This window comes from Crinia signifera, chromosome 4 (assembly GCF_055691185.1).
Source record: "Crinia signifera chromosome 4, ASM5569118v1, whole genome shotgun sequence".
Taxonomy (NCBI): domain Eukaryota; kingdom Metazoa; phylum Chordata; class Amphibia; order Anura; family Myobatrachidae; genus Crinia; species Crinia signifera.
The window spans coordinates 147853051-147875501 of record NC_139220.1 but is presented as its reverse complement, the minus strand read 5'-3'; the positions used below and the strand labels follow the sequence as shown (position 1 = coordinate 147875501).

Below are 22451 nucleotides of genomic sequence, written 5' to 3'. Positions count from 1 at the left end.
GGCACTTTCTCATTTGGGCATAAGTGGAGTATATCTTGCATATTGCTGTGCTATGAATACTCCAGACCTAGCTGTCAGTCAGCGGAAACTGCATCCTGTTCCATACAGTAAGGCCATTAATTATTTCCCCTGATTGTAATCCACTCATCTGTGCCTGGAGTTCATCATATGTAAGAGTTTCCTAGCTTCCTACCTAAAGTGTCACGGCATTCGTACCGGACCCTCCGAACATAAAATTGCATTGTATGCCGATGATGTATTAATATCCGTCTCGAACCCGATTTGATCCCTCCCCTCTCTTCTCTCTGAAATATGACTGTACTCTGAACAGTCAGGATATAAAATTAATGTAGAAAAAACTGAGGTCCTTGATTTCCACATCCCACAAACACTCAGACCAGAGTTAGAGGCCATGCTTCCCTGTGACTGGCACAAAAGGAAAATCAAATATCTAGGGATCTTCCTAACTCACCACCATCATCAATTGTTTCAGGCAAATTTCCCCCGCCTTTTAGATACCATTAAATCTGATCTCACCGCATGGTCTACCTATTATATTTCCTGGATAGGTAGAATAAACTCTGTCAAAATGAACATCCTTCCCCATCTCCTCTACTTATTTCAAACCCTTCCAATATATATCCCTACCTACGTTTTGAAATTTCTACAACATCAAACCACCCACTTTATATGGGACAAAAAATGCCCACGGATTAGACTCAAACTACTTCAACGCCCAGCTAGACAGGGAGGTTAGGGTATCCCAGACTTTCGGAAATACTACTATGCTGCACAGCTATCCGAATGTGTCCAATGGAGCAGTCCCGGGGGTGCGGAGAAGGTCTGGGTGGGTATTGAGGCAGAAGAGTTGGGATTAGCCACAATGTCATCCTTGCTGTGGCTCCCCAGGATTAAGCGTCCCAGTATGGCACTCGCCCACCCAGTGGTCTCTCGCTCATTAGCTATCTGGGACTCCGCTAACAAAAGTTTTAGTTTAGCCCCAAGCCTATCCCCACTGATCCCACTATATCATAACCCGGACTTCCCTCCTGGTCTTTGTAAATCCGCCTTTATTAAGTGGAGACTTGGAAATATTTATTATCTGAACGATGTAGCCAGTGATACCAAATTTCCTCAGTTCTCAGCTATCCGCGATAAAACGGCTGTCCCGACCACAGATTTCTTTAGATACTTGCAAATTCGACACTTTCACTCTAAAACTGTAACCACCCTCACTGCTAGACCCCTAACTTCCTTTGAATATATTGGCTGGAAACGCTCATCTACTAGAGGTCTGATATCTATCATTTACTCACTCCTAGGAGAGGATACAGGTACAAACCATGATCTGCACGAGCTAGCGTGGGAACGAGATTTAGGACACACTATAGATTCCGAAGAATGGTCTGAAATTTGGGATAATGCTGCCTCCAGCTTGATATGTGTGAGGATTAAAGAAAATGTATACAAACTGCTATATCGCTGGTACTACGTACCCTCACGTTTAAAAACTATGTATCCAGATGTTTCAGATAGGTGCTGGAGGGGTTGCACAGCTGAGGGCACATTTATACATATCTGGTGGTCCTGTCCGAAACTTGCCAATACTTGGAAAGAAGTTGTCACCTTCCTCTCCAGTCTATTTGACGTTATTGTCCCCACTGATCCCAAATACTTTCTGCTTCCCTTAGCCCTACCCTCTCACTCATCACCAGAATAAACTATTCCGGCACATAGTATCTGCTATGACATGTCAAATTGCCGTCGACTGGAAAAAGCCCTCCCCAGCCCCCATGCAAACGATTATGTCCCGTATTTGGTATGTTTACAAAATGGAGTACATGACGGCTGATCTACGTAATTCTTTCAAAACATTTAATAAAACCTGGTCTCCCTGGCTGACCTCTCAAAATATCCCCCCCCTCAATTAGTCTCTAGAACATCTCTCCGAGGCCACCCCTCCCGCTCTTTCTCTCTCCCTGTCCTTCTGTCTGTCCTTTCTTCTTAGTTTCTATAAATTCTTTTTTCTTCCACCATTCGCCTTTGGTTCCTATACTCGCCTCGCTGAAATGTCTTTCCGGGCGGTCGGCCACTCCGCCGTCGCAAGGTTCTCTTTCTTAAATGGAAAAATCTTGAATCACTTTATTGTAAGCCCATTTAATGTTGTTTTCTAAATGTCAAGGTATTTTGTTACACTTGTCAATTGCTCGTGATTCACCCAATAAAATGTGTTAAAAATAAAATAAAAATACATTTGATAACCAGGCTGAGCAGATGACATGGAGAAAGACTGTTTGTTTTATCACTGCTAAACAGAAATGGTGTGGTGGGGGAGGGGTTACAGTATAACTCAGCCCAGGGACATGCGGTGAGGTAAATAGTGAAGGAGTCCCTGACAAGTACCAGAGCCAGATTTGCACACAATATATGAGCCATGGAGTACATGCCGGCATTATACACATGTGCAGCGGTATACACTGCTGGAGATTTGATGAGTTTTGATAAGAGATGCACAGAAAAGGTAGCCAGGTGAGGCACTGCCTCACCTGCCATAGACTTTTTACTCCAGAGTTTTGACTATAAAAATGATTAGAATAATAAAAATAAGAATTTTTTTATGTATTCTTTGTATTTTTGACATACTTTATGAATACAAAACTCCAGCATATACGTTAGTATGACAGGAAAGGCTGTGCCTCACCTGCCTCACCCCATCGCACCCGCTACCTCAATCATGGCCTCTGCCAAGTGCATTTAGGGCCAGATGTATCAAGCTTCAAAAAGTGATAAAATGGAGAGTGATAAACAACCAGCTCCTAACTGCCATGTTAGTCTGGTTTGAAAAATGGCAGATAGATGCTGATTAGCTGGGTTTTTTTAATCACTCTCCACTTAATCACTTGTGGAAGCTTGATACACTTGGCCCTTAGTATTTAGCAAGGCCTCTACACAGCATTCCTGTTGGAAAAGGAAGCCTGCATGGGAAAGTGCACCATATAAGGTGTTATTTTTTTATTTCATGTTTAATTTCAACAACAAGTTGGCAGAAGTATTAATAGATAGAGTTTACATCCAGTTCATTTCCGAACCAATAATTGGGACAGTGGATGAGATCTGTTAGATGGAAAATGTGTTAATTCTTTTCTTGGGAGTCTTAATCTAAATCTTCCCAATACAAAGATCTGTTTGTGGTATATATGTACTGTAAGATAGAGAAAATGTCAGATATCTATAAATAGATGATACAAGTAGAATAATTACATTTCAAAGAACACTCAGTTGTTAAACATATAATTAAAGGATGTTATAGAACAAGTTAACACTGAAGTTTATAAAATCAGACATAGTGCTTTGTAGATGAAAAAAACAATTATGTGAAACATGGCAGAAAAGCATTAATTTTTAAAAGCACTTCCAGCAGATTTGCAGTAAATCTTGGAACTGCAAGTATACATTAATGATGAAAATAATCCACCATTATAATTTAGCTGGTATAAAGAATGGTACTTAAAATACAGAAATTATAAGACAATAACAAACTGCCATGGAAAATTTGTAGAGAGGCATTGCTGACATTTAGAAGACTAAGGGAAATTTTAACTATTAGACCATAGATAATCTGAGTCTTGTGTGCCTAATTCTTTATTTTCAGTCTACATTTTTACTTATTATTTGAGTCTTGGATTACAAAACCAAATCTCAAAAATAAAAAAAAATAAAGAATGTAATCCCAGGTAAACAGTAAATAGGACAACTGTACACGTATACAAACTCAGCCTATTGGTAATTTAGATCAAAGTTAAAGCTAAACCTGGCATTTATGGTTATAATATTATGTAGTGTTCACTCCTACAGTATAAAACACTTGTACTAAGTTACATCTGCAATAGGAGAACACTATTTGCATAGACAACTTTGTGTTTGCTGTTTCCACTGTGTTTGGAGCCACATATTAATGGAAGAGTCACATACCATGCCGGATAGTTGGATACCGCTGGAGGAAGATCTTGTTCTCAAATAGGGAGATGTCCTCACGATGATGCGATATTTTGTAATCCACAAGGGGCTGATATCAATGTCCTAATTGCTGGTGGGCTTCCAACAGTGTGTTCCCAGGGTGAGCAAAGGATATTTGGAGTGTTGAGCAGCAAAGTGTCCAGTTGCCTTCTGTGTCTAATGGTTAGATGAAGCAAGTGCTGCCTAACATGTTTCATCATACCTTACGACTTTCTCAAAGGTATGGCACTTGGTGAGTGGGTCTAGGTATATATACCCACCAACAGGAAATACACATTTACATAATTAATCAATTATCCAATTGATCTGAGAACGTGTGTGTTTGTAGATAAACATTCATAATTTAATAGTAGGAGGCAGACCTATAGTATTATTCAAACGTATAATAATAAATATGAGAAACCAAATAGATACCTTAATGGATGGAACGCTAGGAGATGTATATGAAAAGGTGATCACCGCCGGCTGGAACGCACGCTGTGCGCCAGTTTCCGGTAAGTGGAACGCATCTCACTTCCGCCTGAGTGGGTATTTCCGGCTGTGTGGTCTTCCGCCAGCGGAAATCACCCTGCACTATGCATATAGCGTCCACAACACTGGTGGAACGCATATGCGTGTCAAAGTATGAGGAAGTGCCCTCCAACAGCAAATGCTGAGACGCAAATGCGTATCATTAGATGCAAAAGAGGTATATTAAAATTGGGGTGCTTGCGAATGACCACTGTACCATAAATTAAAAATTTATTGGGAGATGTGATTATTTACATGAATATATAAGTATAAGGACGGAATTTTATGGTTTTTAGAAATGTCCTGAACGTACACAATATGTATGATTTACAAAAAATCAGAGTGGGTAAGTTGATGGTTCTAATAGAAGAAAAGGGGAGAGGAAGAACATCGTTGAAGAGTTAATGTTTATATAGAGAAAGAGAGTTTTGTACATAGAGAAAAAAGGAAAGTTTTTTTACATATATGTTAAATATATCAAAAATAACTTTTATACATAATGTCTATATATCTGCAACAACAAGTGTATATATATATATATATATATATATATATATATATATATATATATATAGTGTAGTCGGCTGGCACTCCAATCAATAACAAATCTCTTAGGGCCTGGTGCCTTCAGCGGGGATAACGCCGGAGCAGGAACCCATAAACATGTAGAGAATAGCAGCGGCACTCAGGACTTAATCCAATAGACAAACGACTCGTAGCCAAAGACCAGTGACGTTTCAGCCCTTCAGGGTAAGCTGTTTTTTGATAAAAGCCCTGAAGGGCTGAAACGTCACTGGTCTTTGGCTACGAGTCGTTTGTCTATTGGATTAAGTCCTGAGTGCCGCTGCTATTCTCTACATATATATATATATATATATATATATATTTATATATATATATATATATATATATATATATATATATATATATAGAAAAAGAAAAGAAAGATTCCGTGAACATCGGAGAAATATAGTTAATAACATCACTAATCACAGTGTATCTAAACATTATTCCATTCAACATAAAAGCGATCCTCAATGTCTAAAAGTTCTAGACCTGGAACACATAAAATGTACTTCAAGGGGAGGAGAAAGATTTAAAACCTTATGCCAACAGGAAATATACTGGATGTACAAAATGAACACTATCCACCCAGAGGGGCTTTTGAGTTGAGTTTAAAGTTTATTTATAAGTTATTTATAAGTAATTACTAGAGACAGGATTATATGCATTTGCATATTTTGCCCATTCTCACTGGTTCTTGCATATTTTACCTAAAATCTAGTGATGGTGCATATTTAAGGCCCTGCCCCCTTTCCACCCGCGAGTCACAGCACTGCTTTGTCCTGCTGCTGCTGGCCAGGTAGTGGTAGATTGTACAGGCTGGGGCAATTGGAATTACGCTATGTCTGACACTGCTCTGGGCTGTCAATCCATGTTGATAAAAGTCAGTTGGGGCGGATGCCATTACGAAACTCCTGAACCTTTGCCTGCCCCTGGCCTGGGACTTTACACCAAGAGACAGACTTCTGCAGCAGAGGAGGCGGGCAGAACGGTTGTGACATCACGCGGCAAAGAGGAAATGCTGTGTCACAGTGAGTATGCGGCGCAGGGAGGAAGCCTTTCACTTCGCCACCCTCACACGCTATGCTGACATTTGATCCATCGGCTCTGGAGATGAGGGTCCATGTAGTTGATGCAAGAAGAGCTTTGGATGCTGCAGTATGCTGTAGCAGCCAGGAAGAAAAAAATTCCTGGGTACTTGTTTCCTAGCACGGCCACAATCGCGGGCATCGGGTGTAATTTTTAGTGGTCTGCGACGCGACCGACGCGATGCCCCCGATTTCCCATTGAAATGCATTGAAAAAAGTCAAAATCGGGTCGGTCGCATCGCAGGCGGCTAAAAAAGGCTTAAATGGTCCAGACGCGATGCCCCCGATTTCCCATAGGCTTAAATGGTCCAGACGCGATGCCCCCGATTTCCCATAGGGAACAATGTTAAATGCCTCAATTTACCCAAATCATCATAGGGAACAATGGTAAATGGGCCAGAAACCCCCCAAAACACCCCTGAACAGTGAAATGGCCCCCAAAATTAGTTTACGCCACCCCACGATCAACGTGAACCCGAAGCGTGCTAGGAAACAAGTACCAATTCCTGTTTATAGCACTAGACATCTGCAGATGCTGTGTGCCTATTTTTGAGGTTTACTTGCAACTAATTTTATGCTGATTTTTTAAATAAATAAGTAAAAAATTACTTTTTTATATTATTTAATGTAGCATATTTTAACACTTTTCATGCATATTTTAAGTATTTGTCTTGCATATTTGCATGCATATTTCAAGCTTTTTAAGGTGCAAATAATCCTGTCTCTAGTAGTTACTTTAGCCATATATAACATAAAAATTGTGGCCCCCACTGTTGTATTTAAGGTGGGTTCTGATATACCCTCCCCCGCGTTCTTTCTCTATATACTGTATTTACACTTGTTGTTGCAGATATATAGAAATTATGAATAAAAATTATTATTTTTGATATATTGAACATATATGTAAAAAAACTTTCCTTTTTTCTCTATGTAAAAAACTCTCTTTCTCTGTATAAACATTAACTCTTCAACGATGTTCTTCCTCTCCCCTTTTTTCTTCTATTAGAACCATCAACTTACCCACTCTGCTTTTTTGTAAATCATACATATTGTGTATGTTCAGGACATTTCTAAAAACCATAAAATTCCGTCCTTATACTTATATATTCATGTAAATAATCACATCTCTCAATAAATTTTTAATTTAAGGTACAGTGGTCACTCACAAGCACCCCAATTTTAATATTCCTCTTTTGTATCTAATGATACGCATTTGCGTCTCAGCATTTGCTGTTGGAGGGCACTTCCTCATACTTTGACACGCATATGCGTTCCACCAGTGTTGTGGATGCTATATGCATAGTGCAGGGTGATTTCCGCCGGCGGAAGACCACACAGCCGGAATTACGCACTCAGGCGGAAGTGAGATGCGTTCCACTTACCGGAAACTGGCGCACAGCGTGCGTTCCAGCCGGCAGTGATCACCTTTTCATATACATCTCCTAGCGTTCCATCCATTAAGGTATCTATTTGGTTTCTCATATTTATTATTATACATTTGAATAATACTATAGGTCTGCCTCCTACTATTAAATTATGAATGTTTATCTACAAACACACACGTTCTCAGATCAATTGGATAATTAATTAATTATGTAAATGTGTATTTCCTGTTGGTGGGTATATATAGACCCACTCACCAAGTGCCATACCTTTGAGAAAGTCGTAAGGCTACGACGAAACATGTTAGGCAGCACTTGCTTCATCTAACCATTAGACACAGAAGGCAACTGGACACTCTGCTGCTCAACACTCCAAATATCCTTTGCTCACCCTGGGAACACACTGTTGGAAGCCACCCGGGTTTCCCACCAGCAATTGGGACATTGATATCAGCCCCTTGTGGATTACAAAATATTGCATCATCGTGCGGACATCTCCCTATTTGAGAACAAGATCTGGTATTATCACGGTGCCCACGAAATCGGCCGAAAATCGCATGGAAAAATCGGATGCGATTTTGCAGCCGATTTCCGACCGATTTAACACTTTTTACGGCCGATTTGCATGCTGTTCCATCATTGCACACCTTGCACACCCCCGATTTCCATCGTAGTGCATCGCATGCAATATAGTGGCATGTGATGCATGTGAAGCGATTCGATTTGTAATTGTACAATAACCCTGATGGGTGCTTTCAATGTTAAATGCACCACCATTGTTAACGCCACCCCCACTATCAACGCCAACCTGAAGCGTGGCGAGGGGCGGCGGGACGCGTCCTCCGACCTTTTCATTCCCCACTATCCACGTCGGCGTGGAGTTGATTTTAGATAGTGTGGCGAGCCCGAAGCGGGGCGAGTGGACGCGGAATACATGTAAAGTAATCGACGTCCCCTTGCGGGGCTCGCTGCGTTTGCCACGCTTTGGGCTCAGTGGCTCGCTGCGCTCGCCACACTATCTAAAATCAACTCCACGCCGACGTGGATAGTGGGGGTATGAAAAGGTCGGAGGATTCGCATCGCTGCCCCTCGCGGGCTCGCTGCGCTCGCCACGCTTAGGGTTGGCATTGATAGTGGGGGTGGCGTTAACAATGGTGGTGCATTTAACATTGCGAATGACATCACATCGCATGCCACTTGCTGGCATGCGTTACTATGCGATATTTAATTGTACAATCAGGGGCATTTTCCCAAAAATCACATCGCATACCATCGCATAGTACCTGGGGGTGTGCAAGGATGGAATAACATGCAAATCAGCAGGAAATGTCCGAAAATCGTCAAAAAATCGGACGCAAATCGGCCGCAAAATCGCATCACAGATCAAATCTGCCAAAAAATCGGCAGAAAATCAGCCGCAAATTGGTCGATAAATCGGATGCGATATCGGATGCAATTTAGAATAAATTGGGCGCCGTGATAATACACAAGTACCCAAGATCTTCCTCCAGCGGTATCCAACTATCCAGCATGGTATGTGACTCTTCCATTAATATTTGGCTCCAAACCCAGTGGAAACAGCAAACACAAAGTTGCTTATAGGAGTACCAATAAGCAGCAGAACTCCAGCACCATCCAATTAATACCTCCTGTGTCTTCATTTATTAATAATACACATGTATTGATTTTAATATTTTACATTGATATTGTTTATGTATATTATAAAAATGTTAATAAATTGTTATATTGTACTATCCAATTGATCTACCTTAGCGCTCCACATTATTTTCTTTTTTCCCTATACACATACCATAAGGGGCTGACACCCCCTTTAGTTGGAGCAGCTTGACATAACACCTCACTAGGCACCCGTTTTACTCTGAGCCACATAATCTCGAGTATACCCCCGTTTTTTCCTATTTGCATAGACGCTGTGATCCTGTTGGCCCAGAAACTTCAATTCCTCCGAGCGAGGAATTGAAATATCTCATAGGGAATGAATGGAGAAGGAAAAACAACAATGATTGAAATGTCAGGAAAACAACCAAATTGAAAGAGATAAACCCCAAAATTCCAATGGGTACCCTCACTTACACTGAGGAGAGAACACTCATATAAAGGTACTGTATCTTTGGACTCAGATCACCTCTCATTATCATGAAAATTCCTTAAGGCCCATAACACTAGACGATATTGGTCACAATATCATTAAGAAAAGGCTTTCTGAGCGATATTGCGACCAATATCGCCTAGTGTTTACGCTGTAAATCTTTAATGATGTGCTCTCCCCTGCATCCTTAACGAACTGCTCACTCTTCGAAGCATGTTTGGACGAAGGAGACCTCTTTAACGACGATCATGCTGCAGCAGCAGCATGACTGTCGTTCCGCCCCACCATCACCACCTTTGCTTGAGGCATCACCAAGTGTGTGTATGCACGTGCCAATGCCTGCACCCCTTGCCAGGTCTTCTAGTGTGTCAGGTCTTCACGTCTTCTAGTGTGTATGGTCATTTACACCTGGATCACAAAGGTATAAGGGTAAATCGTACCGTATGCACACGTTTGCTTGTTGGTTCTTTCACATAAAGGTATATTTGGTTATAATCCCATATAAGGTTCCTCAGATGAATGGGACTCAAATAAAATGGAGCATTGAAATTTTGGGGTTTATCTCTTTCAATTTGGTTATTTTCCTGACATTCCAAACATTGCTATGTTTTCCTTTTTTCAATCATTACTTATGAGATATTTCAATGCTGCTTTAGCTACACTCGAAGGAATTGAGGGAAAAAGAAGTTTATGGGCCAACAGGCTATACACATATTGTTTTCCTATTCCATTTGACCATGGACTGTGTGGTGGTCCTTTCTTCAATTGTAGAGATCAAGACCGCGCATTGGGACTATTCTCTTTTTCTTTTCTATAAGTTACTTCTGCATCCAGTAGACAAATGCAAGAATTGGAAAGGAGTTTTCAGATGTATGTATCTATCTATCTATCTATCTATCTATCTGCACTCAAGTACACAAACAGGACTCAAATTAAGAGATAATATTTGAATGCCTTATTAATGCTACATAGAAATGTAATCGTTTATTTCTATCAATGAACAAAATGCAAAGGGAATGAACTGAAGAGATATCTAAATAAAATAATATGTGGTGTGAGCACCCCTTGCCTTCAAAAGAGCATCAGTTCTTCTAGGTACAGTACACTTGCACACTGTTTTTGAAGGAACTCAGCAGGGAGGTTGTTCCAAACATCTTGGAGATATAACAAAATATATTCTGCGGATATAGACTTGCTCAAATCCTTCTTTATCTTCATGTAATTTAAAGCAGACTCTATGATGTTGAGATCAGGGCTCTGTGGGGGTAATATCAAGACTTCCGGGCCCCTTGTGTACAGTAACATGGTAGCTGCTCGCCAGTCCTGCTGTTAGAGCCCAGACAGGTCCTAGTGCCCACTGTCTTTAAACAGTCCCACGGATACAGAAGCATGGCTGTTACTCTCCTTTAAAACACCCCAGAAACAACAGGAGCGTCAAAGGCCTGTGTGCCCCGTCTCCACATGTCCTATCTGGATCCCTCATTGCTCACACACACACAAACACACATTTTATGTGCATTATCAAGCAGCATGAAATAACATACATAATCAACATGCTTAATTGCTTCATTGTTATTGGAAAAGATCAGATAAAAACATAGCTATTGCCAAAAGGGCATAAGCTCAGTGCACCCCTTGTTAGCGCACTGTAACTTGATATGTGGTACTGTGTTCATTCTAAGAATATGGATTTAACGAGCAAATTGCGCTAAGGTTGTACTGTATTTGTAAATATGGAGACAATTGGAGAAATTCTACAGTGTTCCAAAGGGCTCTAATCGATTTCAAAATACTGTATGAAATTATATATTTATTGCATAAATCTAAAGCTCAGAGATTTTGATTGGCCCAATACATTTAATAGGCCACATGCTAATCTGCAAAAGGCTAATTTTCTGATTATTACTTGGTCATTTTTGATATCACCTTTTTGTATTTATCTCATGTTACATTAGCAATTTACCCATACTGTACATTGATTTGGAAATGTATGTTCCAGTAGAACATACTATAGAGTGTTTAGTTTTGATCCTGGGCATTTGGGGAAAGAACGTTAGCGAGTTTCTTATCTCTATCATGGATTAGTGTTTCAGGTTTTTCAGAGAGTTTACATATTTCTCTTTTAAGCTAACATTGTGTTTTTGTATGATAATATTGGATGTACAAGAGCAAATACTGTTCTAGCCAATGAAAAAGTGTAAACCTTATTTTTGTTTAAGCCTTTTCAAGCCTTTGTATGTTGTTCTTTTAAAACAGATTTTCATATTTTCTCCCTCTTTGTATATTAGTGGATATTCCATTCCCCTAACAGCAGACTTACAAATCAGGTATTTGTGGAGCAGTGAAGGACAATTCTCAGGAGAAGTTGCATGCCTAAAAGGATTACTTTTCCCTTTGAAGATTTATGTTTTCCAGTCTTATTTTTTCCTGCTGAGTACATTGTGTGAGAGCTATATTTTAGCATACATCGGAATCCAAAAGCAATTTAGAATTTCTCTTACCAGTTAAGTTATCTTCACACACAATAGAAGTAAACCATACCTTTAGAGTTGTAAAATGCCTACAGTGATCAATTTTAGTGTAAATTCATTGACCTCTAATTACACTTTTAGCCCCCGACAGCCAGGGCTGCCGAAAGGGGGGGGGGGGAGAGCAGGTACTAATTACCCGGGTCCAGGCTTCCTGGAGGGGCCCGGTGGGGGCCCTGGTCCGACCCTCCCATACCTACCCCCTCCTTCCCTCCTGGGTGGCAACAGCACACCTCTACAGCATGTGTGGGCTGACCCAACAGCCGTTTCAACTGGCAGCCAGCTCCCCTGAGGAAAACTGGCTGGCTGCCGGGTGAAACGGCTGTTGGGTCAGCCGCTGTATGCCTACATGCCATGAGCTGTAATGTACCTTTCAATACACTTTTTTCTTGCATTTAACCATTTGTGACTGTTGGTTCGTTTCTTCGAGGTAAGTGCGCATATATATATATATATATATATATATCAACTAAATCCGGGTTTTTAAGACCAGAGAGGACCAGTACTAATAGAAATATAATGATTGGATACCAGAACCTAGTACGAGTAGAGGGCTCAGTGAATACTCCATACAGCCACCCTTGTGCCATCTCCCCCCGATGGATTATCCACAGATCTGACAGATTGGTGTTGTGACAGCAGGCCACCCCCTTAGGTGTGGGCTGGAATGCCGGTCACATACACTGTATGCATGTACACTGCAGGGATATATCCATGTGAACAGGGATCCTACTTTATGTTATATGGTGTTTGTTTTTCATTTATAAGTCTGTCCTTATTATATGACATGATGTCCATTTCTGGACCTAGTATATGTCTATTCTGTGATGTTGCAGATGACACGCACTGACCAGCATACTTCCGGGTCCTAGCCTAAAGCAATTCTTGTCAGCTAACCATAACTACCCTATGCACCGTCTAAGAGCATTGATACGCAGGTGACACGCAGAGTTCCGGCTCTGGGGCTTGCATGGCTCTACCAGCTGACCTGCTCTGACCAATCGGCTGTTGTGGAATGGTGACGCGCAGTTGGAACGCACGCTTCCGGGTACTGCGGGTTGATACTTGCAGTCTCAGACGCTGCCAGCGAGGTGATATACAGCTGGATGTAATGGCGATCTTGGTAATGTGCACTTTTGGATTAATTATGTAGTGTAAGTGTTGGTATGTGTTGTCTCTGTGTCATGTTGTATGTGTATGTGTGTCTCCAACCGGCTAGATAGGGTTGAGCTGGGAGGTTCCGGGGACTCTCTGCTGTATTGGTATGGTAACTAGGTGGGTTGTCCCTACACCTGGGAACCCTCTAAACGTATAATTGTTGATTAATTGTGATTGGCAATGGTAAATATGGACACTCTGGCAGCCTCAGTATGTGTCTGGCTGGTGTGATCTTCTATGAATAAATAGGATTTTTACCTGCTGTGGTGGTGAGTGCCCTCTCTGGTCTTAAAAACCCGGATTTAGTTGCTACTTTTGGAATCTGACTTCCCTGGGGAGCACCCCATATTTATATTACTCTGGACAAATATATATATATATATATATATATATATATATATATAATCACATATCACCAGCTCAAAAAACAGAAGTTAACAAGAAATTAAGGGGTAGATGTATTATTTCTTAATATGGGGGAGAAGTGGTCTGAGCGGACTTTATGTGCAGTATATTGCTTCTTCCCCTTGTTTGGCTGTGCTGGTGTGTGGAACTGTACAAGACAGGGGCACTGAGCTCCAGTCATTTTCATTACTGGAAGATAACTGATGCCAATGTGCGGGCAATGTATGATCGTTCAGTGACACAGACTGTTCCGACACCTGCAACTATCAGTTTTAAAAGCTGCAGGTGTCATTGCCCATTCACCACAGAAAGGACAGAGCTATCCATGGCTGTGATGGCTGATGGCTGTGGACTGCATAGGAGATATTACAATGCTAGTGAGATCTTGTGGATGTCCAGCCAAAGGGGAGAAACAGAGCATCAACACTAGGCTGATTTGTTGTGGGGCTGCGGCAGGAATCACCAGAGGACAGTTTTCACTCACCCATTTCGGCATCCGATATGTTTATACATCTCAGTTCTACTGCTTCCTGCTTTGCCTAAATTGAAGATTAGACATTGGATATTAGGGCATGGCCATAAATCATAGGGGCTGATTCAGAGGTGGAAGCCAGTGACATCACTGCTGTGTCTTTGCATGCAGCAACTGTGCAACAATAATCAAAAACAGCAGGAAATGTCTTATATAAATAGATCCTATCTTCTGTGATCTGCTGCCTGCATCTGAAGACGCAGGATCAGATTCACTGCATGAAGATCAGACCCCTCGGGCATCTGAGTACCCATAGGTAACCCATAACCCCTATGCTGCTTGGGCCAGCCATACTGCATCCGAGGAGTTAGCCACTGTCTTTGGCACAGCCATTTTCCTGGATAACTCCATGTTGATGTTTCCAATCCTCAGCAGCATGTCACTCATGCTTCGGTTTTTGAGGCACTGTGACCGGTATTCAATAGCATTTGGGAGGCTATTCTAATTGACACTCAGCGCTGCATGTCATTTTAAGCCTGCCACTTGCACAGGCCACCGCCACCTTTTGCAGGGTGAATTTGCCCACATGGCTGCAAATGGATGTTTTGCATAAACATCCATTCACAGCCTATGGGGCCAAACCCACATGACTTGATGGTCGCCGAACCTGAATAAGGTCCTTCAGCTGTTCATGAGAAGATGAAATACCATTGAACAATTACAGCATGTAAACCGTTTAGCATTCACATTGTTGATTCAAAATTTTTAGTAGTTAAAAGAAAAAAACACCTTTTACATCAACACTCCTTAACTATAATTGTTTCTTTCCCACACACTTCTTCAAAACCATGTTGACCTCTTTCACAAGGTGTATTTTAAATGTAAAACATACTGGTGTTCCCTGGGCAAAAGATGTACACCATGAGTTGCCGCGCATGCACACTTACTCCTTATTTTCTATAACCAAATGAAGTACAGGTTGAGTATCCCTTATCCAAAATGATCAGGACCAGGAGAATTTTGGATAATGGGTTATTCCGTATTTCTAAATATTTTAAGATTTTAATGATGTATCTTGAGGTATCTTGCATTTATATTGTACATATACATCAACCACATAAAATAAATACAAATATATTTTATTTGTGCATAAAACAAGGTTTCAAAACATGAAACAAAGTTTGTGTACTATCTCAGGCACTGAATTTAAATGCCAAGCAATCATTGTCTTGCACATATATAGTAGTGCCAGTTACATATTATTCCCTCAGTAGTGCTGTTCCAGATGTCCCCAGTAGTGCCAGTTACATATCACTCCCTCAGTAGTTCTGTTACAGATGTCCCCAGTAGTGCCAGTTACATATCATGCCCTCAGTAGTGCTGTTACAGATGCTCCAAGTGAGTTTTTAGCACAAAAAATATTTTTCTCCTTCATACTTCATGGCAGCCATTACATTGGGTTCATCCCTCTCTCCTCTCCAATTAGACAGGTAGTTTTTCCCCTAGGATCCAGCCCCTTCCTCTATATAATCTGGCACCTCCCCATAGACCATAGTCTTTTTCCTGTCTCCTTCTGTCTGTGACAGGTAGTCAGTTAGAGTTGTCTTATTTATTTATTTTTTCCATTGTACCCGGTAGGCTGGTTATGCTATCGGAGACCTGGGCGGTGTAGGCTGGCGGTGCCTTAAGCCTAAAAATGTGTCCGTGGGCCGGTGGCAAGGACATCGTAAAAAAACCCACAGCGTCTCTCCCCGCCTAAATATATGTAAGTATCACTTATCTGGAGGCTCCGGTGTGATCTCCGGTGTCCGGGAGCAGGCTCCGGCGTGCGGCTCGGAGTACGCTGGTCTCCCCGGCAAATACATTCAGGTGCCGTCAGGAGCGCGCGCGTCACTTCCGGCGGATGCACGCGGCGTGCGGGTCACGGCCGCGTGCGTTCCAGCAAGGCGGAAGTGCGCGCCAGCTGGCGCCGGCGGGAGGGGGACGCTGGCTGCTGAAGCAGCGGGGGTTTAAAACGCGCCTGGCCGGTGTTACAGGCGGAGGGCGATAAGGCTGCAGGAGTTTGTTTGGAATTATCTAACCGGAATTGTTGCCATGGAGGATGCCTCTCAGAAAGGGGTTACACCGCCGCCCAGGTAAGTCCTCTTTTAGAGGACACGCTGTTAGAAGTGCCTTTGTTAGTCAGATAGTTAGTATCTTTTTTCTTGTTTTATAGTGTGCCTTCAGTGCCCAGAAAGAAAGTGGCTAAAACTAAGAATACTAAAGTCTGTCCAGGATGTGATAGAACCTTTGTTGGAGAGACGGTGCTATGTTTAGAGTGTCTAACCAAAAAGGATGTTGGAATGAATATATCAGCTCAATTAGCTGAGATGAGGGACTGGATGAAGAAAAACTTTATTTCCAAGGAGGAGTATGCAGGGAATAAGAGGTCCAGGTCCCAGACTAGCCTTGATAAGGATGACGGGGATGTGTCTGTGCATGATGATGTGGACAAGGATGAGTCTGGTGGCTCATCGGCTGAGTCAGGCGAAGTATTGGAGGACGAGCGTCTATTTAATGTGGAGTTGGTAGAGGCAGTGCTTAAAAATCTTTATAGGACACTTAACTATAAACAGCCTGCAAAATCTGAGTTTGACGCATTGTTTGAGGATCGTTCCAAAAAAGGGAGATCTTTTCCAGTTCATAAAGTTGTTAAGGATATCCTAGCTAAGGAGTGGCAAGGTGTCGACAAAATAGTAGGGTCGACTAAAAGAATTCAGAAAATGTTTCCTATTGAGGATGAAGAATTCATTAAGTGGTGTAATATACCGAAAGTCGACGCAGCAGTGTCAGAAGTGACGACTCGTACTACCATTCCCCTGGAGGATGGGGCGTCACTGAAGGACGCAATGGATAAAAAAATGGAGAGTGCTCTAAAGAGATTGCATATCTCTACCTCAGTCTCACTAAAGTCAGGGGTGGCCATGGCCTCCCTTTCCCGGGCACTCAGGATTTGGTGTTCTGCATTACAGGAAGACATACAGGAAAAGGTTTCCCGTGATCAAATTTGCAAGAGTCTTACCCAGGTTCAGCTGGCGGTAGACTATATGTGTGAGGCCTCCCTAGATGGTCTTGACTTTGCAGCAAAATCCCTGACATCAGGGTTGGTGGCCCGTAGGGCCTTATGGCTTAAGTCATGGGCAGCAGATTCTCATTCGAAGAACAAGCTAGCGACATTGCCCTATGAGGGTGCTTTCCTTTTCGGCAGTCGTTTGGATCAGATGATTCAAAGAATGTCAGGTGGTAAATCAGTCAGATTGCCTCAGGACAGAAGAGGGAGGTTTGCCTCGTATTCTTCCAGACAAGCGTATAGACAGGCCAAGTCCTACAGGCCGGGCAGGTCGGTCCGGGACAGATACGCCCAGGGGACGTCCAGAGCCTTTTTTCGGCAATATGTCAAGAAAAGAGGTGAGAGTTCGGGAACCACACAGAAACAGTGACGGTGGTCCCATGGTGGAGCAGGCTCAGGTAGCAGGAAGGCTGTTGGGCTTCGCTCGCGTCTGGGAACAAACCATCCGGGACAGATGGGTTCTGGAGATAGTCAGGATTGGCTATCGCCTGGAATTCATATCAAGGCCAAGAATGGCGAAATTTTGTGTTTCAGAGATCCCAGTTTCGAAGATAGAAAGGGAAGCTCTAAATTTAAGTTTAAAAGGACTCATCGCCTCAGGAGCAGTGGTGAGAGTCCCGGAGGAAGAGAAAGGAGCCGGTTTTTATTCTCGTCTCTTCATAGTCAGCAAGAGTTCTGGAGGTCACAGAACTATATTAGATTTAAGAAAATTAAACTTGCGCATAAAGAAAAGAAAGTTCCACATGGAGACTACAAAATCGATCCTGATGGGGTTAAAAAGAAACGATTTTATGGTCTCCATCGATCTAAAAGACGCCTACTTCCATATTCCCATTTCCCCAGAAGACAGAAAATATCTGAGATTCTGCATAGGTCACGATCATTTCCAGTTTACCTGTCTGCCCTTCGGCCTCACCTCATCACCAAGGGTCTTCACCAAAGTTCTAGTGGTGTTGATAGAAGAACTGAGGAAAAGGAAAGTCATGATATGGGCATATCTAGACGATCTGTTGATCGTGGCACCTTCAGAAGAGGAGGTGGTCACAGCAAGAGACTACACCATTCAGTTTCTTCAGGAACACGGGTGGCTGTTAAATTGGGAGAAGAGCTGTCTAAAGCCGACACAGAGTCTCCAGTTTCTAGGAGTGCTGGTGGATACCGTGAGGTTTCAAGTGTCCTTGTCCACGAAAAGATGCGAGAAAATCCAGCAGCTAATCTCAAAAGTCTACGAAGAGGATCGCGTACCGCTCAGGTCAGCAATGAGTCTTTTAGGGATGATGGCGTCCACGGTGGACATAATCCCATGGGCCAGATGGAGGATGAGGCCTCTTCAGTGGTCCCTTCTAGGTTACTCGAAAAGACTGGTGCCACTGGAAAGGAGCATAACGATCTCAGAGGCAGTCAAAGAATCCTTAAGATGGTGGGAGGCCGATCAGCTACGATCAAGAAAGTCTTCATTGGCAAGTCCCCGTTACAAGGTGATCACCACAGACGCCAGCGCCATCGGTTGGGGGGCTCATGGTCTGGGCAAGACATGTCAAGGTCTGTGGTCCCGGCACGAATCAGGGTTCTCCTCCAATCACAGAGAACTAAGAGCCGTGTGGAAGGCAATAGAATTCTTCAGCGAAGATATCCGAGGGGCGCACCTGCGCATTTTTTCGGACAACGCCACTACCGTCTCCTATGTCAACAGACAAGGAGGTACACGGAGTCACGTGCTCTTAGAAGAGGTGCGAAACATCATGTGTTGGTCCGAGGAAAACCTGTTGTCCGTATCAGCGCTCCATGTTCTGGGGGAGGACAATCGGCTCGCAGATTATCTGAGCCGCACAAGCGTGGTTCCTGGCGAATGGGAGCTGAAGGATTCAGTATTTCAAGGAATAGTAGAGCAGTTCGGTCAACCGGAGGTGGACCTCATGGCTTCAGCAGTCAACAAGAAGTTGCCACAGTTCTACTCACGGTACCCGGCTTGGGGGTCGAGCGGAGTGGACGCCCTATCGCAGAGTTGGGAGTTTCACCTGGGGTATGTGTTCCCTCCAATTTCCCTCATTCACAGGACATTGTGGAAGGTCAGAACGGAGGGGGTCCAAGTCATAGCTATCCTACCCTACTGGCCCAGGAGGGCTTGGTTCCCCATGTTAGAGAGCATGGCGATTGCGGGTCCAGTGTTTCTTCCAGTGACTCAAGATCTGCTCAAGCAGGGCCCAGTCAATTGCCTAGAGCCTCACAAATTGAATTTAGCGGCCTGGAAATTGAAAGGCGGCAACTAAAAGATAAGAATTTATCCCCAGAAGTCATTGAAGTACTTCTCCAAGCGAGGAAGAAAGTATCGTCAGAGATCTATTACAGAATATGGCGGGTGTTCGCAAAATGGTCCAAGGGCAAGTTCACCTTTCCTAAAGCAAGCATTCCTCAAGTGTTACAGTTCCTTTGTGATGGGCTTAACAAAGGGCTGTCGGCTTCAACACTTAAGGTCCAGATTTCGGCACTGAGTGCGCTGCTAGACAGGAAACTAGCAGAGCATAGCTTAATTAAAAGATTTTGCCAGGCTCTCAAGAAGATCCGGCCTAGAGTTAGGTCAATAATCCCCCAGTGGGATCTTAATTTAGTTTTGAATGGACTAATGGAGGCTCCGTTTGAGCCATTGGACAGAGCAAACTTAAAGTTCCTAACATGGAAGATGTTATTTTTAGTTGCAATAACTTCAGCCAAAAGAGTAGGAGAGATTCATGCTCTGTGCATTAAAGAACAGTATTTGAAGATGTTCCCGGATCGGGTAGTGTTGAGGACTAGGCCGTCCTTTCTACCCAAGGTGGTTTCCTCATTTAATTTAAGTCAAGAAGTAGTTTTGCCTTGTTTTTTCCAGAATCCTCTGACGAAGAAAGAGGAAAAATTGCATACCTTAGATGTCTTGAGAGCTATCAAGATATATCTACACAGGACGTCGGGGTTCAGGAAGTCAGAAACCTTGTTCGTGATTCCCCAGGGGGCAAAGAAAGGATTGGCTCCGTCAAAACAGTCAATGTCAAGGTGGCTAAAGGAAGTAATTGCATTCACCTACAAGAAGGTGGGTCGTGAAGTTCCTGAGGGTATTAAGGCTCACTCGACAAGGGCAATGGCGGTTTCCTGGGCGAGAGAGGCCAAAGTTTCGGCTAAAGAAATTTGTCAAGCAGCCACCTGGTCTTCTTTGCATACCTTCTCTAAGCATTATGCATTGGATGTCGCGGGCTCAAGCTTTGGGAGTGAAGTTCTTAAGCAAGCCTTGGCTTGAGGTATAGTATAACCCACCCTACTGCTTTGGTACATCCCAATGTAATGGCTGCCATGAAGTATGAAGGAGAAAGCAAGGATTATACTCACGATAATACCTTTTCTTCGGAATACTTCATGGCAGCCCAAAAATTTGTTGGCCCTCCCTATTTGTGTTTTTCCCTAGGATCAGGACGGAGACAGTCAAAGACTATGGTCTATGGGGAGGTGCCAGATTATATAGAGGAAGGGGCTGGATCCTAGGGGAAAAACTACCTGTCTAATTGGAGAGGAGAGAGGGATGAACCCAATGTAATGGCTGCCATGAAGTATTCCGAAGAAAAGGTATTATCGTGAGTATAATCCTTGCTTTTTGTTCACTTTGTGGAATGTATGGTTTTCGGAATAATTCGGATAACGGATATTCGGATACGGGATACTCAACCTGTACAAATATTGATATTCTATTTGTACATAAAATAAGTAAAATTGGAGAAAAATTTAAGTTCTTTAAGAGCTTTGTTTTCTGATTTAACTTGGTAGAAGATTCTATTTTTTAGCACTATTACTGTAAAAGCTTCTAACCCATATTACTGTACTCTTCAGTTTCTAACATCATTGTATCCTAGAGAGACTGAATTCTCCAGTGTGTCCCAGTGCTATGTGAAAGAAGACAGAACGCTTTTGCTTTTTCCATAGATGCCAAATCAATTATTATTCTTCATCTTCTCATTTTGTGATGACAGCCATATGGAAAGAGAAGCAACTCATTTTTCTCAATAAAAACAAAAACCATGCCAGTTTTCTACATTTAGTAGCTGAAAACTTGTTTAGGATTATATATATATATATATATATATATATATATATATATATATCTAGAAGAGGGCAGAGAGAAGGCGCTTCATGGTGCAATATGATTTTAAAAGATTTATTGGACAGATAACAAATCCAGGCAAGGCAAAATAAAGACTCGTACCACTAGTGAAAGCACTGTGGACTGAGTACCACACGGTTTAAAACAATAGCCACAGGCTAAGCTGCTCACACATCTGCGCAGGAACTGGATCCACCGAAAAAACCGCTATGCTGGCTTGCAGGGAGGTATACAGGGAATATCCACGGACCCAAACAGCTGATGTGAGGAGAGAAGGAGCGTCGTAGGCCACGCCCTGACGCATTTCGTCACATAGACTTCGTCAGAGGGCGTGGCTACTACAAACGCTCATATGGTATAAATAGGGGTAAACTAATGTATGCATAAAACTATCCATGAACGGCATAGGATGCCGTTAATTAGTGGGCGTACACACGCTATACGTGATGTACGTGCCTCCAATAAAATAAAGCCGGAGGGAGTAAAAGTGACACAGGAGGGCAGCGTCATATGACGCGCGCGGCTGTGAGTGGACGATAATGGAGGTCCGCGATCGACGTGCATGTAAAGCGTCAAATGACGCGCACGTCGCGCGGCCTCACAGAAGGCGCGCGTGTGTAACGTCAGATGACGCGTATCGCGTCAGATGACGTGTGCGGCGTGAGGTGGAACGTACCAGAGACGTAGAGGGCGCCAGCGTCATATGACGCGTTCGGCGCTAGAGGGACAAGGAGAGCCTAGACTGCCCTGCGTGTAAAGCGTCAAATGACGCTCACTGTATAATGCAACATGAGGAATCCATGACGCGCGACGTCAGATGACGCCCATCGCGTTACATGACTCAGGACACATGAAAAATAACCCGTATCCAAGGACGCCCAAGCGTCTTGGTAACGGAGATAAACAAAGAGAGAAACTATAAAAAATGGACTGAAAAATATATACTGAAAAATATATGTATATATATACACATGTAGCCTCA

The 22451-nt window shown here is 42.8% G+C and overlaps 2 protein-coding genes across 2 annotated transcripts in view; both read left to right on the top strand.

The window, feature by feature from the left end:
• IMMP2L (inner mitochondrial membrane peptidase subunit 2) overlaps window positions 1–22451 on the top strand; it is a 990168-nt gene that overhangs the window by 688545 nt on the left and 279172 nt on the right. The gene's annotated exons all lie outside the window — the stretch shown is intronic.
• Window positions 17798–20947, top strand: LOC146072165 (uncharacterized). Its single transcript, XM_083179499.1, has 2 exons — window positions 17798–20615; window positions 20780–20947. The coding sequence occupies exon 1, from the start codon at window positions 17798–17800 to the stop codon at window positions 20612–20614; it is 2817 nt and encodes a 938-aa protein (XP_083035625.1). The 3' UTR covers window position 20615; window positions 20780–20947.

Excerpts from the sequence above, each read along its gene's own strand:
- LOC146072165 (XM_083179499.1), top strand. The coding sequence starts at position 17,798 with ATGGGTTCTGGAGATAGTCAGGATTGGCTATCGCCTGGAATTCATATC.